Genomic DNA, 11,591 nt, shown 5'->3' with positions numbered 1-11,591 from the left:
CAGGAACAGATTTCTATGATGAACTACTTTCTAATAAGGGAGCAGGTACAGTTACCTCATCAAGTTCTACTTTCCTCACACTCACTTCTTTCGAGAGAAACTCCTTCTCTAGAAAGGATCCATTCTCAGCAATGAATATCTTGCCTTCGGATCTGGATAGAAGGTGTACCCAACATTTTCTTTTGGGTATCCTATGAAGACGCACTTCTCCGATTTGGGTTTGAGCTTATCAGGTTGAAACTTTTTCACATAAGCAATGCAACTTCAAACTTTAAGAAACGACAACTTAGGTTTCTTGCCAAACCATAGTTCATACGGTGTCGTCTCAACGGATTTAGATGGTGCCCTATTTAACGTGAATGTAGCTGTCTCTAATGCATAACCCCAAAATGATAGCGGTAAATCAGTAAGAGACATCATAGATTGCACCATATCTAATAAAGTACGATTACGACGTTCAGACACACCATTACACTGTGGTGTTCCAGGTGGCGTGAGTAGTGAAACTATTTCACAATGTTTTAACTGAAGGCCAAACCCGTAACTCAAATATTTTCCTTCTGCGATCATATCGTAGAAACTTTTATTTTTGTTACGATGATTCTCCACTTCACTCTGAAATTCTTCGAACTTTTCAAATGTTTCAGATTTGTGTTTCATCAAGTAGATATACTCATATCTGCTCAAATCATCTGTGAAGATCAGAAAATAATGATACCTGTCGCGAGCCTCAATATTCATCGGACCACATACATCAGTATGTATGATTTCCAACAAATCTGTTGCTTGATCCATTGTTCCGGAGAACGGAGTCTTAGTCATCTTGCCCATGAGGCATGGTTCGCAAGCATCAATTGATTCATAATCAAGTGATTCCAAAATCCCATCAGCATGAATTTTCTTCATGCGTTTTACACCAATATGACCTAAACGGCAGTGCCACAAATAAGTTGCACTATCATTATTAACTTTGCATTTTTTGGTTTCAATATTATGAATATGTGTATCACTACGATCTAGATCCAATGAACCATTTTCATTGGGTGTGTAACCATATAAGGTTTTATTCATGTAAACAGAACAACAATTTATTCTCTTACTTAAATGAATAACCGTATTCAATAAACATGATCAAATCATATTCATGCTTAACGCAAACACCAAATGACACTTATTTAGGTTCAACGCTAATCCTGAAAGTATAGGTAGTGTGCGATGATGATCATATCAATCTTGGAACCACTTCCAACACACATCGTCACTTCACCCTTAACTAGTCTCTGTTCATTCTGCAACTCCCGTTTCAAGTTACTACTCTTAGCAACTGAACCAGTATCACATACCGAGGGGTTGCTACGAACACTAGTAAAATACACATCAATAATATGTATATCAAATATACCTTTGTTCACTTTGCCATCCTTCTTATCCGCCAAATACTTAGGGTAGTTCCGCTTCCAATGACCAGTCCCTTTGCAGTAGAAGCACTCAGTTTTAGGTTTCGGTCCAGACTTGGGTTTTTCACTTGAGCAGCAACTTGCTTGTCGTTCTTCTTGAAGTTCCCCTTTCTTCCCTTTGTCCCTTTACTTGAAACTAGTGGTTTTGTTTACCATCAACACTTGATGCTTTCCTTGATTTCTACCTTCGTCGATTTAAGCATCGCGAAGAGCTTGGGAATCGTTTCTGTTATCCCTTGCATATTATAGTTCTTCATGAAGTTCTACTAACTTGGTGATGGTGACTAGAGAATTCTGTCAATCACTATTTTATCTGGAAGATTAACTCCCACTTGATTCAAGCGATTGTAGTACCCAGACAATCTGAGCACATGCTCACTGCTTGAGCTATTCTCCTCCATCTTTTAGCTATAGAACTTGTTGGAAACTTCATATCTCCCAACTCGGGTATTTGCTTGAAACATTAACTTCAACTCCTGGAACATCTCATATGTTCCATGATGTTAAAAACGCCTTTGAAGTTCCGATTCTAAGCGTTAAGCATGGTGCACTAAACTATCAAGTAGTCATCATACTGAGCTAGCCAAACGTTCAGAACGTCTGCATCTGCTCCTGCAATAGGTCTGTCACCTAGCGGTGTATCAAGGACATAATTCTTCTGTGCAGCAATGAGGATAATCCTCAGATCACGGATCCAATCCGTATCATTGCTACTAACATTTTTCAACTTAGTTTTCTCTAGGAACATATAAAAATTAAATGGGGGGAAACATCGCGAGCTATTGATCTACAACATAGATATGCTAATACTACTAGGACTAAGTTCATGATAAATTAAAGTTCAATTAATCATATTACTTAAGAACTCCCACTTAGATAGACATCCCTCTAATCATCTAAGTGATCACGTGATCCAAATCAACTAAACCATAATTGATCATCACGTGAATTGGAATAGCTTTCAATGGTGAACATCATTATGTTGATCATATCTACTATATGATTCACGCTCGACCTTTCGGTCTCAGTGTTCCGAGGCCATATCTGCATATGCTAGGCTCGTCAAGTTTAACCTGAGTATTCTGCGTGTGCAAAACTGGCTTGCACCCGTTGTAGATGGACGTAGAGCTTATCACACCTGATCATCACGTGGTGTCTGGGCACGACGAACTTTGGCAACGGTGCATACTCAGGGAGAACACTTTTATCTTGAAATTTAGTGAGAGATCATCTTATAATGCTACCGTCAAACAACGCAAGATAAGATGCATAAAAGATAAACATCACATGCAATCAATATAAGTGATATGATATGGCCATCATCATCTTGTGCTTGTGATCTCCATCTCCGAAGCACCGTCATGATCACCATCATCACCGGCGCGACACCTTGATCTCCATCGTAGCATCGTTGTCGTCTCGCCAATCTTATGCTTCTACGACTATCGCTACCGCTTAGTGATAAATTAAAGCATTACAGGGCGATTGCATTGCATACAATAAAGGGACAACCATATGGCTCCTGCCAGTTGCCGATAACTTGGTTACAAAACATGATCATCTCATACAATAAAATTTAGCATCATGCCTTGACCATATCACATCACAACATGCCCTGCAAAAACAAGTTAGACGTCCTCTACTTTGTTTGTTGCAAGTTTTACGTGGCTGCTACGGGCTTAGCAAGAACCAATTTACCTACGCATTAAAAACCACAACGATAGTTTCTCAAGTTGGTGCTGTTTTAACCTTCGCAAGGACCGGGCGTAGCCACACTCGGTTCAACTAAAGTTGGAGAAACTGGCACTCGCCAGCCACCTGTGTGCAAAGCACGTCGGTAGAACCAGTCTCGCGTAAGTGTACGCGTAACGTCGGTCCGGGCCGCTTCATCCAACAATACCACCGAACCAAAGTATGACATGATGGTAAGCAGTATGACTTATATCTCCCACAACTCACTTGTGTTCTACTCGTGCATATAACATCAACACATAAAACCTAGGCTCGGATGCCACTGTCGGGGAACGTAGTAATTTCAAAAAAAATCCTACACACACGCAAGATCATGGTGATGCATAGCAACGAGAGGGGAGAGTGTTGTCTACGTACCCTCGTAGACCGGAAGCAGAAGCGTTATAACAATGCGGTTGATGTAGTCGTACGTCTTCACGGCCCGACTGATCAAGCACCGAAACTACGGCACCTCCGAGTTTTTGCACACGTTCACCTCGATGACGATCCCCGGACTTCGATCCAGCAAAGTGTCGGGGGTGAGTTCCGTTAGCACGACGGTGTGGTGACGATCTTGATGTTCTACTGTCGCAGTGCTTCGCCTAAGCACCGCTACAATATTATCGAGGATTATGGTGGAGGGGGGCACCGCACACGGCTAAGAGATCAATGATCAATTGTTGTCTCTGGGGTGCCCCCCTGCCCCCGTATATAAAGGAATGGAAGAGGGGGCCGGCCAAGGAGGGTGGCACGCCCAAGGGGGGAGTCCAACTAATACCGGGAGTAGGACTCCCCTTTTTCCTATTAGGAGTAGGAGAGGGAAGGAAGAGGAAGGGGGGAGGAAGGAAAGGGGGGCGGCCCCCTTCCCAATTCAGATTGGGCTTGGGGGGCGCCCCCTCCCTTGCTCCTTTCCCCTCCTTTCCACTAAGGCCCAATAAGGCCCATATACCTCCCAGGGGTTCCGATAACCTCCTGGTGATCCGGTATTGTCCCAATCTTACCCGGAACCTTTCCGGTGTCCAAGTATAGTCATCCAATATATCGATCTTTATGTCTCGACCATTTCGAGACTCCTCGTCAAGTCCGTGATCACATCCGGGACTCTGAACAACCTTCGGTACATCAAAATATATAAACTCATAATGAAACTGGCATCGTAACGTTAAGCGTGCGGACCCTACGGGTTCGAGAACAATGTAGACATGACCGAGACACGTCTCCGGTCAATAACCAATAGCGGAACCTGGATGCTCATATTGGCTCCCACATATTCTACGAAGATCTTTATCGGTCAGACCGCATAACAACATATGTTGTTCCCTTTGTCATCGGTATGTTACTTGCCCGAGATTCGATCGTCGGTATCTCAATACCTAGTCCAATCTCGTTACCGGCAAGTCTCTTTACTCGTTCCATAATACATCATCCTGCAACTAACTCATTAGTTGCAATGCTTGCAAGGCTTAAGTGATGTGCATTACCGAGAGGGCCCAGAGATACCTCTCCGACAATCGGAGTGACAAATCCTAATCTCGAAATACGCCAACCCAACAAGTACCTTTGGAGACACCTATAGAGAACCTTTATAATCACCCAGTTACGTTGTGACCTTTGGTGGCACACAAAGTGTTCCTCCGATAAACGGGAGTTGCATAATCTCATAGTCATAGGAACATGTATAAGTCATGAAGAAAGCAATAGTAACAAACTAAACGATCAAGTGCTATGCTAACGGAATGGGTCAAGTCAATCACATCATTCTCCTAATGATGTGATCCCATTAATCAAATGACAACTCATGTCTATGGTTAGGAAACATAACCATCTTTGATCAACGAGCTAGTCAAGTAGAGGCATACTAGTGACACTCTGTTTGTCTATGTATTCACACATGTATTATGTTTCCGGTTAATACAATTCTAGCATGAATAATAAACATTTATCATGATATAAGGAAATAAATAATAATTTTATTATTGCCTCTAGGGCATATTTCCTTCAATTTGGCCATTGTAGGTTCGAGCAGCTTGTCATCATTGTTGTTCCTTCTCTGCTTCACTTCTTTTCCATTGGATCCAGTTCTTTTGTAAGTTTGCTTCTGCATCCACAAGAAAACATCACACATTTTCTCTTTTTTATTCAGTTTTAAAATAACACAGTCAACTTGTACTTTTTATAAACAAGAAATGTAGATGCTAACCTTCTTAGTAATCTCTTTCTTCTTACTCATTACTTGCTGGTTAGCAAAACTGCTTTCACCTTCCATCTCGATGTACCGTAGGCTGCAACCATAATTCAGAATCATCTGTTACTTTTTTAAACAAACAAGACAGTATGCGAAGTAAAACGAAACGGGTGACAGCAAAAGCAGAACAGAAAACATGAACCCAATTATTGTTCATCGAACTCCAAAGCTGCATCTATCTCTAATTCTAACAACAAGTGCAAATCAGACCACATGAAATTATTCACAACATTAAACTAGGTATTTGTTCGCCAGATCAACAGCAACTAACTGGCCAACGTTCAACAACTCCCCAATTTTAGCTAAACCTTAAACTAGGTATTTGTTCGCCAGATCAACAGCAACTAACTGGCCAATTCTACCTCTTAGTCTCCTAGAACTACAACTAAATTGTCTTCCACTTCTTCTGCCTTTTCCCCCAACCAATCTTTCTTCAATGCACAATAGAATTAAGGAAAGGAAAGGAAAGGAAGTAGATCAAGAAGAGGGAGTGAGGTATTACCTCTGTGCTCGAGGAGCGCCGCCGGTGGAAACAAGATGGAGGTGCCCTGGCGGTGCCGCCGCTACCCTGCCGCCGCTTGTCTTATCCACGAATTGGTGGAACAGATCGAGCCACGTACCGCCCAGGTCTTATCTGGTCGGAGCCTGTTTTTTTCCTCGTGTATTTTCTGTTCAGCAACAGACAAGTGGGACCGTCCACTTACAACACTTTCCCCATTTCGCTTCTCTGTTCTCCCCCTCCCCTCTGCTCGTCGTCGCCTCTCCTCAGATCTGAATCCTCCTTTTCCCCGGAATTTCTCCGCTGCGTTGAATAGGCTCTAAACAAAAGGTCCGATCCCTTCTCCATTCCGACCTCCCTAGGTTCTACTCGCCTCGAATGTCTTCATATGTGCATATTTTTCTTTTTTTTAAACGTGCGGAAGCATCATCGTGATTTACATCTTCTTCTAAGGATTGGAAGTTTTTTTAGCTGGGACGACGTGTTCTGATGGACTAGTGTTAGTTTAATTCATACCTACTCCATGGCCTAATTGAGTTTCTGTACTAGGGCATGGAACAATTTTCATCACAATTATTTTTTTGTGTTCAATTCCACGTACAAGCTACATCTATAATTTTGTTATCTAACTGCATCTCTAATAGCAGCCATGTTGCATTTCATGAACAAGAAGTTAGGAGTTAGGTTTTTTGCAGCAAGCCATGTAATGCAACATGTGGTTATGCATCATCTTCCACCACATATATATGTGGAATTGCATTCCATGAAATTTTCAGTAGCCATATAGGGAAATTAGTACATGCCAGTACTAGCAGCCTTGTTGAAATATTGTTGTCTCGGTTGGGTTGTACACTTTTGTAGGAGCCGTTACTCAATGTCTCTGTTTTGGTCATGCCGATTTTTCTACTCCGCGGCTATGTTCATGGAAATTCACATGTTTTCCCTACTGATTTACACTAATTCCTGGAAGTACTATAAAAAGTGCGTATTACAAGATATTTTCAGTAATCCTAATTCTACCAACAGTGCTTATTTTTTCCAAGTTTTGATGAGCTCTTGTATGTTACTAGCTCAACACAATGCTCACAATGAATGCAGATTTAGAAATTAGCATGAATACTGTTAGTGTTCATTCCATAGCGAACCAACTGCCATGTTCTCACACTTTGAATTACTTTTGGTTACTTTCATTGGAACAATTAATAATACTGTATTCACTGTAGATGGAACAAGGATGTACAAAGAAAAGAGAAGCAGAAGAGATTGTACATGCAAACAAAGCTCAGAATAGATCCAAGGTAATGGACTTATGCTCTATACCATTCTTCTCCCAAATGAAAAAAAAACATCTAATATTTCCATTTCTTCCTTTATTTTTTTTCATGCAGTGCAATCAATTTGAGCATGTTGAATCATTTATCAAGCTTGCATTTGAAATGACTGACAGTCACAAACAATGTGTACGTAGAATGGGTTTTCAAACATTCCTACAAATAACCAGCATGTCCAATATTGGCTCCATTTACTTCTGCTTGCAAACCATTTCAATACAACTTCTTGCTCCATTGAAATGCCAAATGGATTCAAATTCCCAATTACAACTACAACTGTTCACAAGATTTTTGGCATACCAATTGGTGGAGTTCCTGTCATCACGAAACCATTAGAAGCAACATATGAATTCATCAAGCATGAGTTAGGAACAACTGCACCCACTATCGAGTACCTTTTCTCAATTATCAATGATCATCTTCCTGAAGACAAGTACTGCTGAATCTTCATTCTCATACTACTCTCACTGTTTGTTGCTCCTAATTCAAGTGGAGTTGTTACCAAGTTTGTCTACAACGCAATAGTTGACGTAGACAGTATTTCCCAATATGATTGATGTCTGCTATGTTTGAGATACATGGTTTACTCAATAAAGAAAGCAAAACTAAACAACTCAAGCACCAAAAAGTTCATTCCTGGAGGAAGCAAATTACTTATGGTGGTAAGCATATTTCCCATGACAAAATTTCTTTAACTTTTCTTTTTCTATGTACTATTCACTTTCAACAATACAATGCATGGTAATTCAAATGGAGAGGATGGTACAGGCACTCAATATGAAGGCGCAGGTTCCCCTTCATTTGATGCAATTACCAATTCAATTGACATAGTTCAGAATGTTCCATTTGTATCTCATGCCTCTAATGAGTTCAGCCTGCCAGAAATCAGTATAGCACGCATTGCAATACTCATGCGAACCCGAATGTCCCTGGAACTCAGAGCCCAATAAGGGTAATGGACTTCCTATCACCGAAACTCTACCCAACCAATATTGCCACACCTGTTGAAGATCCGTTGCTACTTCAAGCACTTGAACAACATAAAGCACATTCCAGTAAGTTTTCAAAAGCAGATACTTCAACTTGGCAACAACGAGTGAACAATTCTTTCAAATCTGCGACACTAGTAATTCAAGAACCGAAAAAGGCTGGTAACCAGGTCATCTTTTTCGACGAAATTGAGAATGATTTCTACCAAACATTGGTTGGACTTCTACCCAAATTAACTTACATGTATGTACAAAAATCATATGAATTTTTATGTGATATGTCTCACATAATTTGAACATAAAATAGTTTTCATATGCGATCCATACTGTTTTCTCATGATTTATTTTTCACTTTTCTTCATGATTTTCTCATGCCATGAACAGCCAAAGGATATTTGAGATTGAAGGAGTTTGGGTGGATCAGAAAACTATAACTCTATCATTCAAGCCTGGTGGCTGGATAAACCCTCGGGTTGTTGGGTGTTTTTCAAAACTAAAGAATAAAGACCAGCTGGACCAAGGAAGAAAAGGCCTCATGCGAAACAGCAAAATACTGGAGCACATACTTAGCATTGACGGCATGCTCAGCCTATATTTTGAATTCGTCTCCTCAGTTATCGCTTTCACATAATTGATATTTCATTTTCTTAACTATCAATGTTCTTTTGGAAACAAACATGCAGGAGAAGCTAATGAACCCAATGCTAAATCATTCAGATCCTACAAACCAACTAATCTTACAGGAAAGTAATGTTGGCTTCAGTTTATTGAATGCTTCCTTGGTAAGACAAGTTCTTTTGTACAAACTACTCTTATAGTTTTTCCTTCTTTAAAGAGTTACACTAATAGATTGTAACTTTGCACAATTCCTTAGGTAAAAATTCCTGTATTCAAGGAAAAACAATGGATTTTAATCATTGCTAACTTCAGAGCCAAATTTTTTGATATCATGAACCCATACTACAGTGGTGATTCATTTCTACCAACAATTAGTGCCGTTATCCACAACTTCAAGGTTTTGTTTGCTGCTACATACGAAAATTCTAGTTCTTTCAGCATACGAAATTTCGAATCAAGATTTGTACCAGCTCCCAAAGTCAATTTCAGGTGGGTTCTCCCTGGAAATCTCCCATTTTACAAGATTTAAACCAGCCACCAGCAACTTTTTGGTTCTTTCTCCAAAAAAGCAGATTAAAAGTAATTTAAATTCACAATAATTTTCATACTAAGTATGTAACTGATTTTTTTCATTTTTTTCTTTGACAGGTATGACCCAGGAATTTTCCTTCTTCAGTATGTTAGCAAGTACAAAGGTCTCGGTTTGGAAGGTTTCTCTAATGTAAGTAATAGTCATATCTTTCCTTTTTTGGTCATTACTTGTAACATATCAGGAATAAAACAGCAACTTTTTCTAAAATACTGTAGGAGGATTTACATGCTCTACGTCAAAAATTCCTTTTCGAGATTGTAACTTGCAAGCACAATGAAATTCAGCTCCCATTAGTAACTTCTTTCCTGCAGAGACATGTAAGTTATGTTCTGCACCTGTGTTTCCAATTAACATATTTCTTCTTTCTATTCTCAAGGGTCTCATTAATACTGTCACCATCAAGGGAAGTTGCATTGCAAGATTGAACTCAAAGGAATACTTCGATGCGAAAAATGTTTCCTTAACGATAGAGCTATCTTTTTTTTCTCTTAATGGTCTAGTGATAGTTTCTTTCCAAGAAATTTGGGTGTAAACAATGTCTGAAAACAGCTGAAACATTTTTGTAAACGAGCAACCAATTTCTTTGGAAAACATATTTCCCTTTTTAATTCTCAAGGGTCCCAATGCAAGAATTTTTTTCAACTCAAAGGAACAGTTCCATGAGGAAACTAATCCGCTTTTTGTTTAACATGGTTCCCTAGTTATATTTTCTTACATTACGTTCAATTTTTAATAAGGCTTAAATCTGCAAAATAAGTTTGCAAAGAAGCTCAAATATTTATATTATTTTTTCCATTTATTTTTTCTGTATGTTTTTTTTCTTATACTGATTCTTTGTTGCACATTTCGAACTCTTCTTTTACTACTGTTTGTCAAGTTTATTGTAACTGTTCTTCCTTTGACAAAGAAACAATTATGTTTGTTGGAAAATAAGTTTGCAAAATAAGTTGTCATTATTTTTCTCTTTTATTGGAACTATTCTTCCTTTGACAAAGAAACAACAGAAGCAACAGAGAGAAACAGTACAAGAAAAGAAACCGAGAAACAAACACGCGTGAAACAGAGAAAGCAGGCGTTCGTGAAACAGTACAAACGGTTTTCAAAACGTGCGCCCAACAGAGAAACAGAGAAAAGCGGCCCAAACAGCCCACTAGTGAACCCCCCTGTGCGAACGCGACACTTTGACGCAGAATGCCTCGTATAGGACCTCCCGAGGCTAGCATCGAACTCAGCACGAGCGCCCGAGAAAATTCCCCCCTGTAGACCTTCTTCCCTCTGGTTGCATGTTTGCAGATGATCCACGTGCGATCCCCTTAAAAACAGAAGCAGAGGACAAGAAACAATATTGTGTCGTGATACCGGCCTCTAAGCCAACCCGACAAAGAACGATATAAAAACGAAGCACGTACAGGCCTCCCGGCAATTCAGCGTCACCACCGAAATAATCCGGTCTCACCGACGGCCTTGACCGGAGATTCGCTTTAAAATACCGGTGTCCTCGAACTTTCCAGGGTGTGCATGGAGCCATGAACGCGTCAAGATCTGCTGGGCATTCTATACATTTTATGCACGGTGCAGACATCAGCCGTGCATGAAACCATGCCGTCACGCACGTCTCCCGCTCCGCATCTCCATGGCGGACCGCTAAGTGTGGCAAGAATAATTGGCGTGCATACGTGAGCATGTTTGACCTAGCCGGTAAACTCATCACGATCGTCCCACTACCGAGTAATCATCTGTACTTATTTACAGCCAGTAGGAATTTAGATGGAACCTAGCATGATTGGAGAGGACCAGGAGGCACGCAGGAGCCATCGGGACGCGAAAGAGCGAGAGGGACCCGTTTGGTCCTGCTCCTGCAGGCGGAGCGGGATCGTTTTTATCTGCCGGACTGAGAATCGAATCGGGGCCGTAAATTCTCCGAAAGAGAGAGGATCTGGGCCGTCGGGGGGTTCCTATCCGCAGCAGATAACGTAGGCGCGGCGCCGGCCGGAAGATGCGCGCGTCGCTGTCTTATCGCGAGCCCGGCCGAAGGGCCAATCACTCGACCCCCAGCAGCGCCGGCGCCAGGGCCGCCGCGGCCTTTCCGCTCCTCCACCCGCGCGCGGCCCGCTTTTCGCCGACGGCGA

The 11,591-nt window shown here is 41.0% G+C and overlaps 1 protein-coding gene across 2 annotated transcripts; it reads left to right on the top strand.

Moving 5' to 3' along the window:
• The first annotated feature begins 6,133 nt into the window (after positions 1–6,133).
• Positions 6,134–10,107, top strand: LOC147980316 (uncharacterized). 2 transcript variants are annotated; one of them, XM_087516871.1, is made up of 7 exons: positions 6,134–6,262; positions 7,156–7,230; positions 7,321–7,925; positions 8,637–9,034; positions 9,127–9,359; positions 9,519–9,591; positions 9,839–10,107. In XM_087516871.1, exons 4-7 carry the CDS (start codon positions 8,930–8,932, stop codon positions 9,992–9,994), a joined length of 567 nt encoding a protein of 188 aa, XP_087372997.1. In that variant the 5' UTR covers positions 6,134–6,262; positions 7,156–7,230; positions 7,321–7,925; positions 8,637–8,929; the 3' UTR covers positions 9,995–10,107. The 2 variants fall into 2 exon arrangements, with proteins under 2 accessions (XP_087372997.1, XP_087372996.1); XM_087516870.1 differs by lacking the exon at positions 7,321–7,925.
• The last annotated feature ends 1,484 nt before the right edge of the window (positions 10,108–11,591 follow it).

Source organism: Triticum urartu, chromosome 3A (assembly GCF_056163025.1).
Source record: "Triticum urartu cultivar PI428250 chromosome 3A, HENAU_Tu73, whole genome shotgun sequence".
Lineage (NCBI taxonomy): Eukaryota > Viridiplantae > Streptophyta > Magnoliopsida > Poales > Poaceae > Triticum > Triticum urartu.
The sequence above is the reverse complement of the archived record's forward strand: the minus strand, read 5'-3'. Positions and strand labels throughout refer to the sequence as shown.